This window comes from Citrus clementina, unplaced genomic scaffold (genome assembly GCF_000493195.1).
Source record: "Citrus clementina cultivar Clemenules unplaced genomic scaffold, Citrus_clementina_v1.0 scaffold_2, whole genome shotgun sequence".
NCBI classification, from domain to species: domain Eukaryota; kingdom Viridiplantae; phylum Streptophyta; class Magnoliopsida; order Sapindales; family Rutaceae; genus Citrus; species Citrus x clementina.
In genome coordinates this window covers 22,698,021-22,719,092 of record NW_006262688.1, presented here as the reverse complement: position 1 = coordinate 22,719,092, position 21,072 = coordinate 22,698,021, and the positions used below count along the sequence as shown (strand labels likewise).

Genomic DNA, 21,072 nt, shown 5'->3' with positions numbered 1-21,072 from the left:
ATTGTTAGATGGAATCAATGATGGTGGAAATGAAGAGGATGTATGAAGATGAATGTTCACCTAAATCATAATGCGCGTCTAATCTCTCATGTACGGGACACTTAAATTTCTCATTAAATGACCTCAAACTTTGACAATATTTGCTCATTTTGCATCCCACCACACTAACAAAGTTACAATCTTTCCTCCTTTAGTTGATATGTCAATTTTTCCACTTCACAAATTACATATCTCGATATTGTACCATATGTATCGCCTTTCATGGTGATAAGAATTAAGTGGGTATCACCATAATTTCAAATGCAGATATGTCTATAATAATACCGTACATATGTCGAGTGTCTACTCGTCTTAAGATTGTGCGGCTATTTATAGTGTTTACATATCTGCACAATTTTAACAACTAATAGTGCTAAATATACAATAGTATATGTTTGCTTTCACAAAAGAAGAAAAAAAAAAAGGCTGAAATTGAGAAGATATACGATCATGGGAATTAAGAAAAAAAAGAACCCATTTGGTTTTAATTATTATTACATGGTAAGTTTTGGATTGGGATCAAGTTTCAATTGGATCTGAAAGGCATCTTTTACTTTTTTGTGCGGTGGTTGAATAGAAAATGATCACTTGAGTGGGCAGTTGAATGAATCCAATATTATTTGTCTCCATGATATTTGATTTTTAACACTTTTTTCTGTTGATGAAATATAATCACATTTTCTTGACATTATGATGGGTCAAAATATAGACCGACCTGGAATAAGAAAGAGCTTTTCAAAGTCAGGAAAACATTATTTTTGTAGGGTTCAGGTTTGGGAGACTGAAACATTTAGAATGATTAATTCAACTTACCACATTCATATTCCCTTAATTGCTTATGATTTCATTAACTTTGTGTAGGGTCCAAGGTGAATACATGTATATAATTCATTCTGATAAAATTCTGTCCATTGAAGTAAAGCAAATTCAGATAGAAGATTTTGTAAATATACACGAAAGCACCATGCACTGTCTAAAAAACTGAAAATTCTTTACTATCAAATATGTTATGATTAAAGTTTATGGACAAATAACAAGTTGTTGTCACTTTTTTGTTTTGCTTTAATCACTTTTCTTTGCTTTCTAATCACAATTAAAATTAGTCACTTTGTTGCTATATTTTCTAGGTTAACTTTTTTACTTTTCAATATTTCATTCTGATCATAATTTCATTGACTAAATGTTGTTGGGTAAAACAATTTTTTCTTAATTTTTTGGATTAAGTATAATCAAATTAACAAGGAAAGAGAGAAGGTAAAGAGAATAGATAATGTTATTTCAAAAAAAAAAAAATGTAGATCATATAGAAATATATACATATATCTACGTTTTCTTGATCATGTCCTTGTATGAGTCATTCAATCTTATTATTTAAAAACATCATGATTAGACTAATATACAAGGTCGTTGATTTTAATATATTGTCAAATCATTGTAAATAAAATAAGCGAATAAGAACTTTTCGGCATTGTCTTGAGTGCCATCAAGTGTCATACATGAAATAATTATTTTTGTGCAATAATTTAATTTACTAATAAAGTCAAGAATCAAGTTTAATAATCTATTTGAAAATACATAAAGCAGGCGACGGCGCAGAACGTTTGGATCAATTCAAATTGAGAAATTGTCAGTCTTCTAGTATTCAAATCAATATATATATATATATATATATATATATATATATATATATATATATATATATATATATATATATATTCTATTTTCTTATTATTTTCATAATAGTTAATGGCTCTCTTAATATAAAAAATCTATAAAAAAAAAGTAAATAAATTTCACTTTGTTAGCTCACAAATCTACAGAGAATGGTATTTAGCAGTGATGGTCCTGTTAACCAGGGGTGAAATCTTAATACTTAAGATTGGTGGGATGATCCTCCTATTTCAATTCATAAAAAATTGCATGAAGATACTTGGGGCCTCCCCAAATATAGTTTCAAATGAATAATTTGATACTCTTTCTTCTCTTTTTTTTTTCCCTTTAATAAAATTCAGTATCATTTATAAAAAAAAGGGAGATTATTTTCTTGATATTTTATCTTAAAAATATAAAATATATATTTGTTATAAAAAAAAAGATGTTTATAAATAACAAAAATAAGAAAAATATTTTACTATTAATATTTTATTCACTCCAAACTTATATTTCTTAAGTTTAGTAATTAATTTTTATTTTATTTTATTAGATAATTTATTTAATTAATAATAAATATGAATAAAAGTATATTTCAAAATAAGGACAAAAATCTAAAATTATTATTTTTTAATTACATGAGACTATTACTCAAACTACAACTCATATTACATGAGATTATAACTGATATTTACAAATCAGACTATTACTAGGACTAACTACATCAATACTTATGGAGCTTTATCCAGATTTTTAACTCTCACTAATATTCGAAGAATGTCTACTCCACTCACACTTGAGTAAGTGAGAATAATACCTTCATTTAATTATACATTATAATTAAGAAATGAAATATCTCCACATTGTGTTTGTGGCGTTCGAACTGCTACCCTCCAAGCAGTAGCCTTATTTGGTCGAGTGGCAAAAATGTAAAATTATAGTGTTAGAGAGTTATTGACTATTAAGAAGATAGTATGGAAATAAATTATATATATTTATTTCAATAAGGGTAAATTAGTAATTTCATTCAAATTTGACATTTTCAAATAAAAATGTGATGGCTTGAAACTCTTAATGGCGCCCTGCCCACTCGCATTAGCAATGACAGCCCGTGCCACAAATTTTGTACAACATTAATATTCCATAAAATTTACCCAAATAAAAAAATGAATAAATCAGAAAAATAACAAGTGAATGCTAATAAAAGGATTGTAGTTGTTGTATATTTCAACAAGCACAAATTTCTTTATCAATATTTCATTACACATTTTAATTAAAAATATGATTCGAATTGCTTTAGATTCTCAAACAATCACTTTTATAATAATTTAAGCATGTTTGGTAGATATGTTTGGTAAATCATTACTAAAATTAGAATTTTTATGTGTAACAACCAAAATGTACAAGTTTTTTTTTTTATATTATAAAAGGATAAAGAATTTTAGTTTTAATTAAAATTCTAAATGTATTTATTAATTAATTATTAAAAATATATAATCAATTTATTTTTCCATAAATAAATTAATTCAACAAATAAATATTGATATAAAATAATAAAAAAATATGGGAGGTTCCATTGTCGGTTTTGGCGCCGTCGCGGGTGCTCAAAAATATTTACCGGAAATTGATTAGTAGGCAACACCAATCAAAAAATTTCATACGATACTCAACGGTTAAAATTTCTCTAGCGTTGGAGGTGCGGTGGCAATTGGCAAAGAATGCGACAAAAAAAGATAAATGCAATGGCTTAGGCATAATTTCTTTAATAAATTAAATTATGTAATGACTTAGGCACCAGATCATAAATGCAACAAAAAAGATTAAAAAAAAAAAACTTACAACCACTTAATCATTTATAAGACAATTTTAAGATTAACATATCCAATTAATTGAACTATCTCATATGTATTTGCACATAATAAAATGATATTCTCATTCCAGGTTTAAAATGGTTTTATTATTTCATGGCAAGTGATTATCCCAAACACTCCTTATGGATAAATTGATTTACAATTTGAATTTGTTAATTTCGTTTTTAGAATTTAATATATCATACTTTGGAGTCGATTTTGTAAAATTTAATTTTTTACAAACATTCAACATACATGTAAAAAGTTTAGTTGATGAAACCAATTGTTTTTTATACAAGAGTTTTGAAATTCGAACCTTAAGTACATGAGTGGGGAGAAAATTTAATTTATTAAAGAAAATTCATGATCAATTGAGCTACACAGACTTTTTTTCTTATCTCTATCTAAATCTTTTTTTTTTTAAGTACTGAAAAAATATTATTATGATATAAATAAAAAAATATTCCTACTATAAAAAAAAATTACCAAGCAAACTGTACATTTTTGCAATTACATTCAAGTTGTGAAATTAAACCAAAAAACACATTATATATACACTTCCCAGCTAAATTGGGCTTGGACTGGGCTTTCTGATTGGGCCGCAAAAGCCAACTCCACAGCGCGAGTATTGCACTTTTTTCTACTCGAGCGAGTCCCGCCAACACTCTCTGTATATAAAAACCGCGGGAATTCAACGTGAGCCGTCCGGTGTGTTAGACCAAAAAATCCATTCAAAACACAACAACGACCAATCAGTCTCAAATCTTTTTGAGCCTTTTACTGCAGCTGCCTCTGCAAATAATTTAAATGGAGAAATTTAATAACAGAAACTCCAATCACAATCTCTATTCAACTAATCAAGCACCGTCATACCAAAATTCAAACGAACTGGTCAACGCTTCAAAAATTACCCCATCAATTCGTATCTCTCAGTTCCATTTTGGGTTTCAATCTGAATTTGCATCAACTTTATTGTTTTTCCGATGAAGCAATTGTGTATGATTTTCTTTGTGCTCATCGTACCGTCACTTATCTCCGTCACCGTCGAATCTAAGTGCACCAAAGGCTGTGACACAGCTTTGGCTTCGTATTACGTTTGGACCGGCTCCAATCTCACATTCATAGCCCAAACCCTAAGATCTTCCCTCGTCGACCCCAACGACGTTGAATTGACAACTATTTTATCTTACAACAAGCAATTGCCGAACAAAGACAGTCTCCCTGCTGATACGAGAATCAACGTTCCGTTTCCCTGCGATTGCATCAACGGTGAATTCCTCGGCCACGTGTTCCAATTCTCGATCAATTCCGGCGACACGTACGAGAAGGTCGCGACTCTTTATTACTCGAATTTGACTGATGCGGCGTCGTTGCAGAGGATTAATAATTATCCACCGACGAGGATTCCGGATAGGGGGACGCTTAATGTGACCGTGAATTGTTCGTGTGGCGATGCTGACGTGTCTAAGCAGTACCGGTTGTTTGTTACGTATCCGTTGAGACCGGGTGATAGCTTGCAGTCGATTGCGAGGAATGTGGGTTTGAGTGACAGTTTGCTGCAGAATTATAATCCTGGTGTGAATTTTACTCGTGGGAGTGGTTTGGTCTTTATTCCGGGCAGAGGTGATTGTTTCTTCCTGTCAAAGATTTAATTTTGTGTGCTTTAGACAATACTGATACGAAGTTAATGAATCTTTTTTTTTTTTTTTTGGTTAAATGAGGGTTTGAAAATTGTGTTGAAAAGGGTAATTATTTGATGGGAATTTGATGCATAGCTGTGGCATTTGTTAATTTAAGGTATGTCTGGATTGAGATGTTGTGGCTTTTTTAATTTACAGCTGTTCTGTAACACACACCTCACCAGCAGTGGGTGGATGGTTTTGTAAACATTAACTGCCAAGTAAAATGGATATATACCAAATGGTTTTGATGTTCTGCTTACACAGTTAAGTAGAAGCAGGACAATTACAAACCTATCCTTATATGATGAGTTTGAGGTTTAGAGGTTCGTATATTTAGTGAGGACAATCAAATGGGATACGGGTGTTGGTCATAGGGTTTGGTGTGGAGTTAAGGTAAATAATTATCTTCTGGTTCAAAAGTTTGATTGGACTTACTATTTTATAGTGGCTCAGGGTTAGTATTGTACGTTGTAGATTTTGCTTTAGAATGTCTACTAGCTTCACTCTTCAGTGAATTTCTTGTCAGTTGGTGCTGTTTGGAGGTTTGTGGGTTAGCAGGAGTTGTTATGTATTCATGTGTGGAGAAGTTAGTATGCAGCAACTTTTGTTTTATGTTTTGGTTATAATTACTGGAATAACCCTTTGTTTTGTCAAGCCATTGGCATAGATGATTTGAGTAGTAGCACCATGCAGCGGATAAGGATATTATATGTTAGATACTTTTTTTTCCCTGTTCTATAATCTGGTGAATTTTGTAATGCTACTATTTATTATGGACCTGTTAACCATTTTGGAAGAGCAAATCGGTATCCCCTCAAAATTGGGCAAACTGTTAACTAGATGGGTTATGGAACAGTATGCAACTGTTCTGTACATTCACAGTCTTTAAAATGATTCCTATTTATTTTTTGTTGTGTCTTAAGTTTTCTATAGTTTCTTTCTAGTGATATTGTAGGGGACCCAAGTGCCAACATTTGCTTACTGAAATGCAATAGAAAACACCAAGTTATTGGATTCCTTGGTTGTTAACTAGTGCACTCATTATATTTTCAGAAAATTATTAACGGTTTGACCTACAGAAATCAAGTAGCAGAATTTTAATTCCATTGGCATATTGACTGGTTTCTCCAAATCATTCCTTCTTATTGCAGATGCAAATGGTGTCTTTCCGGCCCTGGAGTCATCAAGGTAACTTCTGCTAGGTCCATCTTTATGCTTACTAAATTTGTTGTCTGTTGTTTAATTTTGAATCTTTTATGAGTCTTCTAATGTTCTTATTTTTTGTCTTTCTTTCCCTTTTGCAGCACAGGTGGTTTGGTCTTCCCTGCATGTTAGTTTTATGACAATTATCTTCAGTTTGGAATGCTGACGTGACATGGTAAACTAGAAACTTAATGCTGCTTTTAGCTTATTTTTAACTTTTATATAAGCAGGAATAGCTGGTGGAGCTATTGCTGGCATATCTATAGCAGGAGTAGCTGGGTTGGCTTTGCTTGCAGTTTGTGTGTATGTTGGATTTTACCGAAAGAAGAGGGTGAAGAGGGCAGCATTGCTCTCAGCCACATCTCAAGATCTTTCCGTTCAGTCTGGATCTGGTACTCTATCATTTTCAGCTTCTTGTTTGTTTATTTTGGACAAATGTGAATTATACAGTACATAGTGATTCCAGCTTCCCTCAAATTTCTTTAGACTTATCTTTCCTCTTAATGATACCCAAAATTTAATATAAACTACTGGTGATTGCCTGTTCTGAAAATTTTAAGATCTAAAGTTGTGAGATATGTCAGCAGAAAATTGCTGTTTATATTCTTGTTTCGAGTCAACAGTATCCATATGTTAATTGCAATACGCTGTCTTTTCCTTTTCTTTTTAATTTTTATCCTCTTCTGGTTATGGAGCATTCTGATCGATACAATCATCCTACTTCTCCAATGTGTTTACTTTGTCCCCTCTTCCCCTCTCTGTGCATACAGTGGAACAAAATTAGCGTGCTTTACTGCTTTTTCTTGTTCTTATGATCTTGAAGATGATGATATCAAACTTTAAGCATTTTTCTCCTTGAATTACATAGATAAAACTGTGGAATCTACTGGTCCAGCTGCTGGCACTCCCACATCCCTTAATGCAATCACTGTGGACAAGTCGGTGGAATTCTCATATGAAGAACTTTCCAAGGCAACTGATAATTTCAGTATGTCCCATAAAATTGGTCAAGGTGGTTTTGGAGCTGTTTACTATGCAGAGCTGAGAGGAGAGGTCTGTAGTTCTGTGCCTTTTCATTTGTCATAAATTAATTGTTGAAGAAGAGTCTGATTCTGAATTATTGTATACTATTGTTTTATTAGCTCAGTTCTTGCTTGTGTCTGACCAAGTAACATTTTCCATGCACCAAGTAAATTGTCAAGCAGTGAATTTGAAATATATCATTTGAGATACCTTTTAGATTTCAGATGTGAATGCCAGGATATTTCATCAATCGACTGTTATAAATAGATCATTTGAGACACCTTTTTAGATTTCAGAGGTGAATGCTTAGATATTTCATCAATGAACAATTAAATAATCTAGAAAAGAAAGTCATTCAAGCTTATATCAAGGTTCAACATAATTGCTTTCTGCAAGTTACATAGCATAATCTGACATCATAATATCTTTACTGAATTTTTGGCAATTCATACTTTTTTGGTTTGTGTGATTTTGGCCACAATTTAGGGAGCAGGAGGTCATTATGAGAGGATCAGTTATCCATGGTTCTCATAGTTGAGACAAGTATAGGGATATGTGGCTTAGTTAACTGCAATTGTGTTGGATAGTTAAAAGTGAATATAAGATATGAATGAACTTTGCTGCTTCAGTATTAGGTTAGGTACTTTGCTGCTTCAGTATTAGGTTAGGTTAACGTTGACTTGGGGGAAATTATTTACATTATTAATGACATGCGCTATGCTTGTTGCCCAAGTGTAACGCAATTTTGCCTTTTCTAATATTTCCTTAAATTTCACCTTTGCGCATGTTTCAGTGTGTATTGGCATACTGCATGTGCTTTTTATGCATGGACGCATTACTGCCAGCATTGTCAACATCATATTGCTTCTTTGTTAAGCATGGAAATTCCTATCTATCAAGACTCATCCGTGTAAACCTCTTGATGCAGAAAGCTGCTATAAAAAAGATGGATATGCAAGCATCGAGGGAATTTCTTGCTGAATTGAAGGTTCTAACGCACGTTCATCACTTGAACTTGGTAATATGCATGGGTGGTCCTTTTTCTCTTTTTTTCCCCTTTTTGATTGGTTGATCATAGACTGTTTACTTTGTTAATCGATTGGCATTACATGTCATTAACATCCAATGCAGGTGCGCCTAATTGGATACTGTGTTGAAGGTTCTCTTTTCCTTGTTTATGAATACATTGAGAATGGCAACTTAAGCGAACATTTACGTGGATCAGGTAAAGTTAGAAACCCCTGGTAAGTATTGTTTCTTGTCGCAGCACATTGAGAGTAATGCTGATTATATGTTTCTCTATCTTCAGGTAGGGATCCTCTGCCATGGTCTTCTAGGGTGCAAATTGCTCTTGATTCAGCAAGAGGTCTGGAGTATATTCATGAGCACACAGTCCCTGTTTATATTCATCGAGATATTAAATCAGCAAATATATTGATAGACAAGAACTTCCATGCAAAGGTTACATTCGTACCTCTGTTGCCAAGGTGCTCTCTGAAGCCTGTTCACAACTTGTAATGAATCATTGACATTGCAGGTTGCTGACTTTGGATTAACGAAACTGACAGAAGTTGGAAGTGCATCACTCCCCACACGTCTTGTGGGCACATTTGGATACATGCCTCCAGAGTAAGATGATCTTCTCTTTATTATTTTAATTTGGCAAAGTAAAACTAAGCATTAATTGTCAGGAATGACCGACTTTGAACAATTGGTTTCTGGATGCTTCTAGCAGCTTGCACTAGTATTGAATATCTGACCTCAGGTGCATTGAATGTTTTTCATGATTGTTTAGTAATCAAGATGTAATGCTTGCTATACGTGGGTAGGCATGCAGAGAAGCCAAAATTTTAATTATTTTTATAATCTACTAATAGTTTGGCCCAAGCCTGAGCCAAGACCCAGAGATATGTTCAGATCATTTTGGCTGGACTGGAAAAAAATTTTTTGAGGGAAAAAAAAAAAATTTGGAGAGAGGGAGAATTGGAGACCTAAAATATTGAGGTGCCAGTATGTGATGTTCTCTGGATGTATTGATTACTGCAAGAAAAAGAGCATGATGGAACTCCAAGGATGAGTTTTGCATTCTTTGCCTCAAAAAGATATATCTTTTTTCTTTTTGTCTTTTAGAAAATTGGACTAAACTTTTTTTAATGCTTAATATAAAAAAAAAAAATCTTAATGCTTTGCAGATATGCTCAATACGGTGATGTTTCTCCCAAAGTAGATGTATATGCCTTTGGGGTTGTCCTCTACGAACTTATTTCTGCCAAAGAAGCCATAGTCAAGGGTAATGGTTCCTCTGCCGATTCAAAGGGCCTTGTTGCTTTGGTTAGTTTTCTTGTCATTTCTTTAGTTCCTTTAAGAGAGGTGATAAGTGAGCTCATACTCAATGGTCTTGTCTTGAAATATAAATCAAAGTTAAAATCATTCGCTGTCCACATAATGACAATTTTGAGCTGATTAGTTTCTGTAACATATCAAGCTTATAGTTAGTTGGTTTTCACTTGTCTGACTCCACTCACCTTGAGCTGGTTGGAAGACCAGCCATGAACAGTTTTTTATTGTCTTTGTTTGCTTCACAGTTCGAGGAAGTTCTTAATCTGCCTGACCCAATAGAGGATCTTCGTAAACTTGTTGATCCTCGGCTTGGAGACAACTGTCCACTGGACTCTGTCCTCAAGGTGAGAACAATTGTAAAGGAAAAGTACAGTAACATTCTGTTTCATGATTTCAGTTTGTTGAAACAATGTTTTCTGCTTCAATTTCAGATGGCCCAGCTTGCCAAGGTGTGCACACAAGAATATCCGCAACTACGTCCTAGTATGAGATCCATTGTGGTTGCCCTAATGACTCTTTCTTCGACAACGGAGGATTGGGATGTTGGTTCCTTCTATGAAAATCACGCTCTTGTCAATCTAATGTCGGGAAGGTAGTGACGGCGCCGTCCTCGTATTATTAAGTTTAGTCATTTCACTATCGTTTATTGTCTGTAAATGCATATGGTTGAGATTTACCGCAAGGCAATAAAATTTATTTGCAGTTTGTTAAGCTTGGAAAGAAAAGACTCATGTTTTGGTTTTTTAATCATCTTCATTCTTAATCATTTATTGTTCTAGTTGGCATCGTCTATCTAAATTTAAGGATGAAAATCTTTTGATCGTTGTAACATCAACAGCTTGCAGCTGTAAGGCCGATTGTCGTTATCAATTTTACAAGGAGATGAGTCTTTGTTGAGCAGAACAAGAAAAACTTAAAGAGGAAAATGCTATAAAATACCTATTCCCTGTGCTGCAAGAAACAAACTCCACCGTAGGGCCAAAGCTGGAAGCCTAAAACCGCAATTGCCACTTGAGCTGTAGGTGTCAATGCAAGTCATGCAGAATTAGAGCATTCTTAAAATATGATGCATTTATTAACTTGAAGCAGAAACTTGACTATAAACGGCACAAATGGACACAAATACCAACAAATATCTGCTCGCATTGGTTGGTAAGCAGAACACAGAAAAGACAATTAACAATGCGCTCTCTGTCTTGGGCCACAAGAAAAGGGCATGTTTGACCCTGCACGTCTCGTGTCAACATCAGTTTCCAGGCTCCAAATAAATAAGCGTAGGTTAATTAGAAAATCCTAATTGCTATAAGCCCAGAAAAGTCAACTGTTAATTACCTTTTGCGCACGCACTTGAGCCAACCTTCTTTCTTTTTTGGCGAAACCCTTTTCACGGACAGTCTGGAAGAAAGATTTCATGGGCCGTACGAGCACAAGATCGATCTTCTCACTCTATTTGATTTTATACATCTTTTTCTATTTTTTTCCCCTTTAAACGTATATTAAAAGAATAACCCAGTAAAATATCTTCCTTCCCTTCATTAGTCTTTTCTTTGCATTCTCTCCAAATCCAATGGTCGTTGGTCGTAGCCATGGAAGAAGCACACCAAGAAGAAGCGCTTATCAGCCACCTGCTACAAGACCTTTTCGTTAATGAAAAAGCGGGTGACGAGTCTGAGTCAGAATCACTACCTAATGCTAATAATCTTGATGAGGTGGAAGAGATTCTGGGTTACAGATTTAACAACAAAAACTTATTAGAAGAAGCTTTTACTGATCCTTCATGTCCCGAAAGGTTCTTTTCGTATGAGCGTTTAGAGTACGTGGGTGACTCGGTGCTTAATCTATTGCTCACGAAGGAACAGTTCTTTCTGTACCCGAATTTGCCACCAGGATCATTGACTCGGCTCCGTTCAGCCAATGTCAACACAGAGAAGCTCGCACGTGTTGCCATTAAATTAGGGTTGCACAAGTATCTACGCCACAACAAGCCTCTTCTTGAAGAACAAGTAAGTCGCACAATGTTTGAACATGTCAATGCGTTATTTAATATTTGTATTAATTAGCCGATAAAATTGATGATGTGGCTGTATCCGATTCATCAATGGTTGGTGCATGCGGTTTGATACTTTGATAAATGGCATTGATTGTGGTCGTGACACCTTAGACATTTGAGTTTCGAATTTTATGGCATCAATTTCAACCAAATTTTGCTATTGATGGGGAACGATCAAAAATTGTGTAGCTTCCAAGAATTAATTTAGTCCAGATTTTAATTTTTAATTTTTGGATGTTTCTATGCCCATATATATATATATATATATAGTCGTTCTCTATGATAGAAACTCTTATTTTTTTTATACATGAATACACCCCAGTTCATTGGAATAAGTTTTTAATACTATTAAATCTTATAATTTTATAGTGTATTAAAAATAACTCTATTAAGTGGCACATCTTAACAGTACGTCCGCATTAGAAAAAATAAAGACGTCTACACTTAAGGATGATTTTATATGTATATATATATATATATATATATATACACACACACCTTGGTAAATTGTGTTTGTAGTTCTTCCGTACACAAAATGGAACAAAGGGTTTGTCATGCTCTAACTTGGTTTATGGTGTTGACTGCTTATGTTTTGGGTAAAATAAAAATTACACTAATTTAGCTTAGTTAAGATGTAACGTTTTAGGAGTTGCGCTGCACTCATCTTAAATATGGGGGTTTAAGGGTGCGTTTGAGATTTGAGGTTGGACAATTATACCTTAAAAGTTACAACATTAAGTGTTTGGTAACTACTAACTGCTGTAGTTTCGAAACAATGTTAAAATGATTTTTTGCTTGTATAACGGAAAATTATTGTATCTTTAATAATTTTATCAAAATTATTATTTAAAAGTTACATTTATTATATATTACTAATTTTTATTTCATAATTATAGTTTTTTTTTCCACAACAACTTAATCTCAAATGCACCATAATCTTACTTTGATAATTGGTCTCGCTGACAATTATTATTAACTTGTACAGATCAGAGAATTTTCAGAAGCTATATTGGACTATCCTTTGCATTCCAATGGTCTAGTTGATGCACCCAAGGTCTTAGCCGATATCGTTGAATCAACAATTGGGGCAGTCTTCATTGACTGCAATTCTTCAATAGATATTGTTTGGAAGGTACTTCAATGATTTAAATCTTTTCCCTGTCTCCTTAATTTCTTCATATTTTATATATTCTCATAGTCTAGCCATAAAAACATTTAAAACTTTCCAATGATAATAGAAATAGATAGTTATTTGGGTCAATAGAAAACCGAGTCGAGTTAAAACACAACAGCCACAAATGAGCACTAATCTTGCATATAAATCAAGAACTTTATTGTGGTGTCCATTTTCTATATATACAAATAAAGTTTATTCTTTTGCAAATTAATGCGGTTGTGTGATTTTTGGCTGTCGGACAGGTATTTAAGGAACTATTAAAGCCAATGATTAGTCCAGAAACACTCAAGACACACCCAGTGACTGAACTTTATGAAGTGTGCCAGAAGAATAAATTGAAAGTGAAGTTTGTGGATTTGTGGAAGGAAAGCACGGCTTTTCATATTTTCATAGAAGACCAACTTCTGGGTAGAGGTGCTTATGCTCCGAAGAAGGAAATTGCACATAACAGGGCTGCAAAAGATGCATTAAACAACATTGAGAGGCTCTTGAATGAAAAAGATAACTCTGAAAAGGATGGTTCCGTGGACTGACATTAACGATCAATTTGAAATGTAAAGCTGCACGTGCTTTCTTTGTATTGTAGATCTTTTTTGTGAGAAATATGGAATCCGCATTGCACAGATGACAAACTCGACCTTAATTCTTTCTTGTTCCTGTTGTTGCGACTAGTAGGGGTTATACCATGTTAATAAACTAAGTTCCCATGACTTTCCTTCATTATTACATTCAAATGATTAGTTCAACTGTTTAAGATCTCTGGAGTTACCACAATTGAAGGTTGGGTGTTCCAAATCTTGCCTATAGTTTAGAGCAGATTTGCATGCATATATCGTGCATCTTGAGCTTCTAATATCAAATTTTTATACGTAAGTTAGATGAGGCTTAAACTTTTTAGCACTAACTTTGCAATTAAGCCTTTGTTTGGTATTGTTTTTTATGCCCTAATTTTTTAGTTCGCAACAATGAAAAATTGAAAAACTTGTTCATTTTTTTCGTTTAATGTGAACAAAATGAAAAATTGAAAAACTTGTTCAATTTTTTCGTTTAATGTGAACAAAAGATCAGCTCTTGATTTCAAAAAAAAAAAAAACTAAAAGAAAAATGAAAAATGTGAATAAAAATCAAGAATTATTTCTTTAAGCTGTTATTCTCTATATTTTTCATTATCCTTAGTTGATTTCTTTTTCCGAATATTTGAAAGCAAATTCTGACTTATATTTTAAAAGCAGATTTATGAATTGAACCATCACAAGATTAATCCTCGAAGATGAACGGGGCTAAGCGATCCCAAAATTGTGGGATGTAAAAGTGCATCGATAAGAAAGTATTTTGCCTTAGGGGGAAGCACCAGCATCATTAGTGATGGTGGACGAAACAGAAGAAAGAATGCCGACCTGAGTAATTCAAATATTGTTGAGCAATCTATTGCCTTGAAAACTCAAGTGCTCCTCTTAGGGGAGGGCAGAATCAAACTTGATCCAAAAAATTACCAATTTAGTTGGGTTCAGTTTTTAAGAGGTTCGTTGGTATTTTTTCTTAAAAAAGACTGAATAATTCAATTCAGTATAAAATTGAATACTCTAACTTAATTTTTAGTTTAAATTTTTTATTCCAGAACTAAACCACAAAATCAAAAAATAATTTTTAACTTAAGAATGCCACGTGGGCTGTGGCATTTAGGGTGGGCCAAATCGAACTAGACCTAAAAAAATCTGGTTCAAATCGTTTTTTTTTTTTTTTTTTTGTTTCGGTTTGGTGTTTTATGATTATCAAAATTAAGGATGCGTTTGGGATTGAGGTGCTGTAGCTTTTAAGTTACAGTTGTTGTGAAAAAAAAAAGCTATAATTATGAAACAAAAGTTAATAATATATAGTAAATATAAATTTTAAATAATAATTTTGATAAAATTATTAAAGATATAATAAATTTTATAATATACAAGTGAAAAATCATATAAACATAGCTTAAAAGCTACAGCAGCTAATGTTTACCAAATACTTTAGTACTGTAACTTTTAAGCTACAGCTGTCCAACCTCAATCCCAAACGCACCCTAAATCGAATGGAAATTCCCAAATCAATTTTTTGAAATTCTCAAATCAAACCAAACTAAAAATTTCGGTTTATTCTAAAAAATTTGTCCACGGAAGGTGAGCCAAGGCCTACGATTAGGCCGACAGGTGTAGTGGATAGATAACTAGTGAATATTCATGTTTTGGAGGTATTGGTAATTGTTAAGCCGTACATATATTATCTTTCAAAAAAACAAAGTTTCTGAATATATTTAGAAATGTACTTAAAAAAAAAGATAAATTAGAGATGCTCAAAATTTCCCATGAGTCAATTGGTGGGCTCTATTAGTGCTAAAAATAGTACTACAAACACCCTATAAGAAGTACTTAAGTTAAGGGCCTAGATAGGATTGTTTTCTAAAAACTCAAAAGTAATTTTGAAAAGTTAAGAATTAATTTTATTGCTTGATAATTTTTTTTAAATTACTTTTGATAAAATCATCCCACTATATAATAGATTTTGAAAGTTAAGAAAGAATTAATTTTTGAAAATCTAATTTTGAGAATTAATTTTATATTTAACACAGCTTGATATATATCCTTATATACATGGTGAAAAAAAAATCAAAATTATCCTTATTAATTAAGAAATAAAATCATTAACAATAAAGAGATTATTATTACCAATTATATTGAGATAAAAAATAAAAAAATAAAATTAATAATATAAATATTTATTAGTTATCAATTATTATATTCAAAAAATATAAAATATTTTATATACTTGTTTATAAATGTGTAAATAAATGTTATTCAACATTATGTCTATTTTAATTATTTATATTTTTACAACAATTTGATAGTACTATTTAGTACACAATATTAGGGTTGGCAATGGGACGGGATGGGATGCGATTTACCAATCCCAATCTTGTCCTGTATATGTAAGTAGGATAAAAAAACATCTCACTCCAGTCTCTATATATTTTTGTGGGATAAAAATATATCACAATCCCTTCCCAAACAGGATGGGATTCTCCATTAGGAAAAATTGTCATCCCTAGTACCCATATATGATTACTTCTAAAATAAATTTTACTAAATATTTAATTGATTCTCGTCATAGCTAATTATTTCTGCAGTAAAGGTAACAATAATTATTTTAAAAGTGATAGCATTATCTACCCTAACACTCATTTAAAAGTCTTAAGAAACCTCTTAAACTATATGACCACTGTTTTAACCTTTACTAAAAAAAGAGAAAAAAATTAGAAAAAAAAAATCAAAGTGAGAGATACTTTCTATAATTCCTTCGCTTTTAGAAGGGAGTTATCTTCAAGAAATTAATTAAAAATTGTTTTATTAAATTTTCTCTTTAAAAAACAACCATAGATGAGTCAAGTTCAAAGAAAGATAGTGGGTTAGGTCTTCCTTGGGAAAAGATATGATAATGAAAATATTATATTTAGAATCCAACCAAAAATCTCAAAAAGTTCACCTACAACTATATATACGATGGGGAAAAACAATTTAAATGGAGTCATAATAGAGTGAGCTTAGAATCGATTATGGAATCATAATAGAGAGAGATTAGAACAGAGTTTAGGGAGAGAAGTTGTTAAAAGGAAAAATGTAAAATAGATTAACTTATTATTTGGGATTTATCTAGAAGGTTATTTATGGAATTTTAACAGGTATAATTTGGAGGGGTAAAAAAGGGGTTTTCATGAGATAAATTATGGGGCGGCAGGAGGACCACTCAATTATATTTTTATTTTTTCTAATATAAAACAAGTGCCATTAGGTATATATGTGGGGTATAGATAGAATCACTCACTCGGTTGGGCCTACGAACGTCAACGAAAGGCCCAGATTATTCTGGAAGCCCGACAGGTTTAAAAAAGAATCCGACTCCGACCAGACAAAACAAAACTGAACTCGATTTCCTTTTTATTTATTTATTTGTTTATTATTATTCTTATTTATTTATTTATTTTTTGCTTTTTCTGATATGTGAACTCGATTTCCTTATTCTTAGCGAACACGAAGCTTCGACTGTTCTTTTAACTCTCCCTCATCATCATTACCGATCACCTTAAATACTACACCAACCCATCTCAAAAACAAAATCAAAAGAGGAAAAAAAGAATTCTCGATCAAACTTCAAAAAAGGGCGTTAAAAGAAAATTTCAATTTTGAAGGAAAAAAATTATGGATTTTGAGCTGAGGAGAGCGAGAGAGAAGCTAGAGAAAGAGCAAAAGGAGAGGAAAGAAAGAGCGAGATTGAAGCTTGAAAGAGAGAAGAAGGCTAAAGAAGAGGCTAAGAAACAACGTGAAGCCATTGAAGCTGCCCAGAGATCCCGTAGACTCGATGCCATTGATGCCCAGCTCAAGGTACCATTTTCTTCTTTCATTATCTATTTTCGTTCTTGTATTAAGTTGTTGATTTGATTACATGTTTTTTTATGGGCGTTTGTGATTTATGTTGCAAATAATTGTGTTTCTTTTTTTTTTTGTGGGGGGGAGCATGTGTTATATGTTTATTGAGGGTGACACCAATGTGTATATCTAAGTAAATTTGATGATGGGGAAATTTTTTTTTATTTATTTGTTAAATGATGCAGTTGACCTTACCAGATATGATTATGTTGGCATGAATGTTAATTAGAAGTTCTTTAGGCATTGCTGATATTATTTCCATAATTATGTTGTAGTTTTAAATGTTGCCTTGGATTGAGTCGGCTTTATTGACAAGGGTTTTTGAATTTTTTTTTGGCAGGCTGATCAAGAGATGCAGGAAAGTTTGCTTGCTGGAGGAGGAATTGTGTTTTATCGTACGTTAGAAGCTTTGCCTTTTCAGGGCAGTGGAGATAAGATCAAATTGCCTCCGTCCTGTTTCACTGAATTGTCTGGTCAAGGTGCATTTGATAAGGGTCCTCTGCATTTCAAATTATCAGTGCTTCACCAAGAAGGTCCATCGAATATGGTAGATGGCGAGAAAGAAAGTAATCGGAGCACCCATTCAGGTGTTTTGGAGTTCACTGCTGATGAAGGTTTTGTTGGACTTCCTCCTCATGTATGGAGAAATTTATTCCCTAGTGATACTCCAAACAATTCGTTTGTTGAAGTTCGCTATGTTCGACTGCCGAAAGGAACTTATGCAAAACTTCAGCCTGAGGGGATTGGTTTTGCAGAATTACCCAATCAAAAGGCTGTTCTTGAAACAAGCCTTCGCCAGCATGCCACCCTTTCTCAAGATGATGTACTCACTGTCAATTATGGGGAGTTGGCATACAAGTTAAAAGTTCTTGAGTTGAAACCCTCTTCAAGCGTATCTGTTCTGGAAACAGATATTGAGGTCGATATAGTGAGTCCAGATGATATGTCAGCGGGGACGGATCAGTATACGCTTAAGCCGCTTCTATTTGGAAAGTCGGAATCTGGAATGGTTGAAGAAGGAAAGTATGTGTTTTACAAGTTTACAATTGATGATGATACTCGTAAGAAAATTGTATCTGGGGAGAAAAGGGCTGAAGTGAGGGTTGACTCAGAGATAGATGGAGGAGACACTAGCATTTATGTATCTAGGCATCCCCTCTTGTTTCCAACCCGTCATCTACACGAATGGTCTTCTCATGATGCAGGTTCAAAGGTTGTAATCCTTAGTTCCAAGGATAAGTCTGTGGATGTTGGTACATATAGCATTGGTGTGTATGGCTTCAAGGGCATGACAAAGTTCCAGGTTTTGGTGACTCTTGAGGATGATAGTGGCCGTAAGGTGGGTCAAGAAGCAACATCTTCCTCATCTTCTATTGAAATGGATACCGTGCAGTGTAAAAATTGCAAGCGTTTCATACCCAGCCGGAGTATAGTGTTGCATGAAGCTTATTGTAGCAGACATAGTGTAGCCTGTCAGCATGCTGGTTGTGGGATGGTTCTTAGGACTGAGGAAGCCAGAGACCATGTCCACTGTGACAAATGTGGGCAAGGTCTTCAGCGCAGAGAAATGGAGAAGCACATGAAAGTGTTTCATGAGCAATGTAGTTGCCCTTGTGGAGTAGTCCTTGAGAACGCGGCAATGGTAAGCTATTGTCCTTTACCTTGAAATTCCTTATGTAAATCTTTTTTTCCTTTTCAACCCTTCATCATGCTGTTTGGTTTTGTGTTTTGATAGTCTAGCTGCTTCATCTTTTGACCTACTTTAAGATCCTACATGATCCTCTTGTGTTCTTCTAGCGTGAGGAAGGATGGTCATTTGTTTTGCATATTATCTTGTCAGTGCTATTGTGCACCATGCCCTAGTGAAAAACTGGTTCTTTAATGGGGCCATCAGAATCACAATAGCTTGGATGCGAACTGGATTAAATAAGATAAGCAAGATATTTGTGCAATGAATGACAATTTTAAGTGACAGGCAGTATTGCGTTGCATTACTAGACAATTTTAAGTGACATGCAGTATTGCGTTGCATTACTAGACAATTTTAAGTGACATGCAGTATTGCGTTGCATTACTAGACAATTTTAAGTGACATGCAGTATTGCGTTGCATTACTAGTATGTCTTAATAACCATCCGCCAGTGCATATATTAAGAAAGCCGTGCCCTTATATCTACATAAAGTGGAAAGGAAATGATAAGAAATTCTTCATGCAGCAAGTTGTAGAGATGCAATAAAGCTTGATGTTACTTTATGGAAATCCTGCAAGTTAAAATGTTATCTTTTGGGACTAAGAAAATGTAGAAGTCTAAGATACTGACTTTTTGCAGACTATAATTGGACTTAAATTATTGTTTAGGAATATCTGATCATCCGCTTTTTTTTCTTTTGACAGGTGCGGCATCAAGCCTCGGATTGCCCTCTACGCCTAATTACATGCAGGTTTTGTGGGGACATGGTCCAAGCTGGAACATCAGCTATGGATGTTCGGGATAGAATGAGGGGGCTATCTGAGCATGAGAGCATTTGTGGATCACGGACTGCTCCATGTGATTCTTGTGGGCGTGCTGTCATGTTGAAGGACATGGACATCCACCAAATCGCTGTTCATCAGAAGAGCTAATGCGGGGTACACAATTTCTCAGTTCTCACACAACTGAGTCTCTGGCATGGGTATTTTATACATCACAGCTTAGACATAAATACAATCTTTGCTGCAATGAGAATTCCCATTTGAAGTGAAGATCCACTTTATCCGTATTCACTGGATTTCAGGAGTTATATAGTTGATACCATAACTGATTTGGGTGCTAGTGCATGGGCAAAGAGACATAGAAATGTGGATCACGTGGGTTGTAATGTTGCATCTGATGTAATTTATTATTCGTTTCTCTTGAATAATATGTTTTTGGGATTTGGCTGCCAGTCTGGTTTCCAAACAAATGTGAACTGACTTTCCTATACATTTTGATCTTATCTAATTAAATCACGCGACGCTGCATGTTCTTTGTATCATGACAATTGACTTTGTGGGTCATAAACACTGCATATGTTTGTCATCAGATCTTCAATCTCCATATACCGAGTCGGCAAATTTGTTGCGGGTTGTCGCCTGTCGGCTGCTCAAATTTGACAACTGTTTCGTGATTGATTTTGACTGATTATCTTGCACGATCTTCTCCTTTAATTGGCAAGGAAATCTGATACTGATCAAAAGAGAACACCACTTTTCATTTTGCGCTGTTTTGGTCTTAATCCACCGTGCCAAGAGCCATAAGCGAAATTAAACACTCTAGTCCCCATCATTACCAAATTCTTTTCGGAGAAAAAGGAAAAAAATTGCTTCAAGCTCCCAGACTATTTCCAGCAGCATGTATCAACTGTATATCATTGTCACTTATAAATGGTGTTCATTACCATTTTTTTTTTTATTACTCCATTTTTTTTTTTTCATTTCTGTTTTTCTTATTCGAGAATAGTAATTTAAGGCCTGCAATCACAGCACGACCAAAACAGTACACGAGCGGCACTTGTCAATTCACATCTTTTAAAAGTACTGGGAGCAAAGACACTTGTCAGTTCATGGCCACAATAAAAAAAAAAA

The 21,072-nt window shown here is 33.8% G+C and overlaps 2 protein-coding genes across 2 annotated transcripts; both read left to right on the top strand.

The window, feature by feature from the left end:
- The first annotated feature begins 4,256 nt into the window (after positions 1–4,256).
- Positions 4,257–10,498, top strand: LOC18051028 (lysM domain receptor-like kinase 3). Its single transcript, XM_024191592.1, has 12 exons — positions 4,257–5,162; positions 6,373–6,409; positions 6,526–6,530; positions 6,655–6,816; positions 7,293–7,477; positions 8,376–8,465; positions 8,579–8,672; positions 8,757–8,908; positions 8,985–9,076; positions 9,640–9,778; positions 10,033–10,131; positions 10,219–10,498. The coding sequence occupies exons 1-12, from the start codon at positions 4,523–4,525 to the stop codon at positions 10,381–10,383; spliced, it is 1,860 nt and encodes a 619-aa protein (XP_024047360.1). The 5' UTR covers positions 4,257–4,522; the 3' UTR covers positions 10,384–10,498.
- Positions 10,499–10,722: 224 nt separating this feature from the next.
- Positions 10,723–20,454, top strand: LOC18051026. Its single transcript, XM_006447547.2, has 6 exons — positions 10,723–11,790; positions 12,823–12,969; positions 13,257–13,546; positions 17,231–17,423; positions 17,809–19,110; positions 19,864–20,454. Exons 1-6 carry the CDS (start codon positions 11,374–11,376, stop codon positions 20,089–20,091), a joined length of 2,577 nt encoding a protein of 858 aa, XP_006447610.2. The 5' UTR covers positions 10,723–11,373; the 3' UTR covers positions 20,092–20,454.
- The last annotated feature ends 618 nt before the right edge of the window (positions 20,455–21,072 follow it).

What these genes read in the sequence shown, in the direction of transcription:
- LOC18051028 (XM_024191592.1), top strand. Translation starts at nt 4,523, where the DNA reads ATGAAGCAATTGTGTATGATTTTCTTTGTGCTCATCGTACCGTCACTT. An exon ending in ACGTTCATCACTTGAACTTG is followed by an intron (nt 8,466 to 8,578) that starts GTAATATGCATG and finishes CATCCAATGCAG; the next exon opens with GTGCGCCTAATTGGATACTG. An exon ending in TTTGGATACATGCCTCCAGA is followed by an intron (nt 9,077 to 9,639) that starts GTAAGATGATCT and finishes AATGCTTTGCAG; the next exon opens with ATATGCTCAATACGGTGATG.
- LOC18051026 (XM_006447547.2), top strand. Translation starts at nt 11,374, where the DNA reads ATGGAAGAAGCACACCAAGAAGAAGCGCTTATCAGCCACCTGCTACAA. An exon ending in AGCCTCTTCTTGAAGAACAA is followed by an intron (nt 11,791 to 12,822) that starts GTAAGTCGCACA and finishes TAACTTGTACAG; the next exon opens with ATCAGAGAATTTTCAGAAGC. An exon ending in CCATTGATGCCCAGCTCAAG is followed by an intron (nt 17,424 to 17,808) that starts GTACCATTTTCT and finishes TTTTTTTGGCAG; the next exon opens with GCTGATCAAGAGATGCAGGA.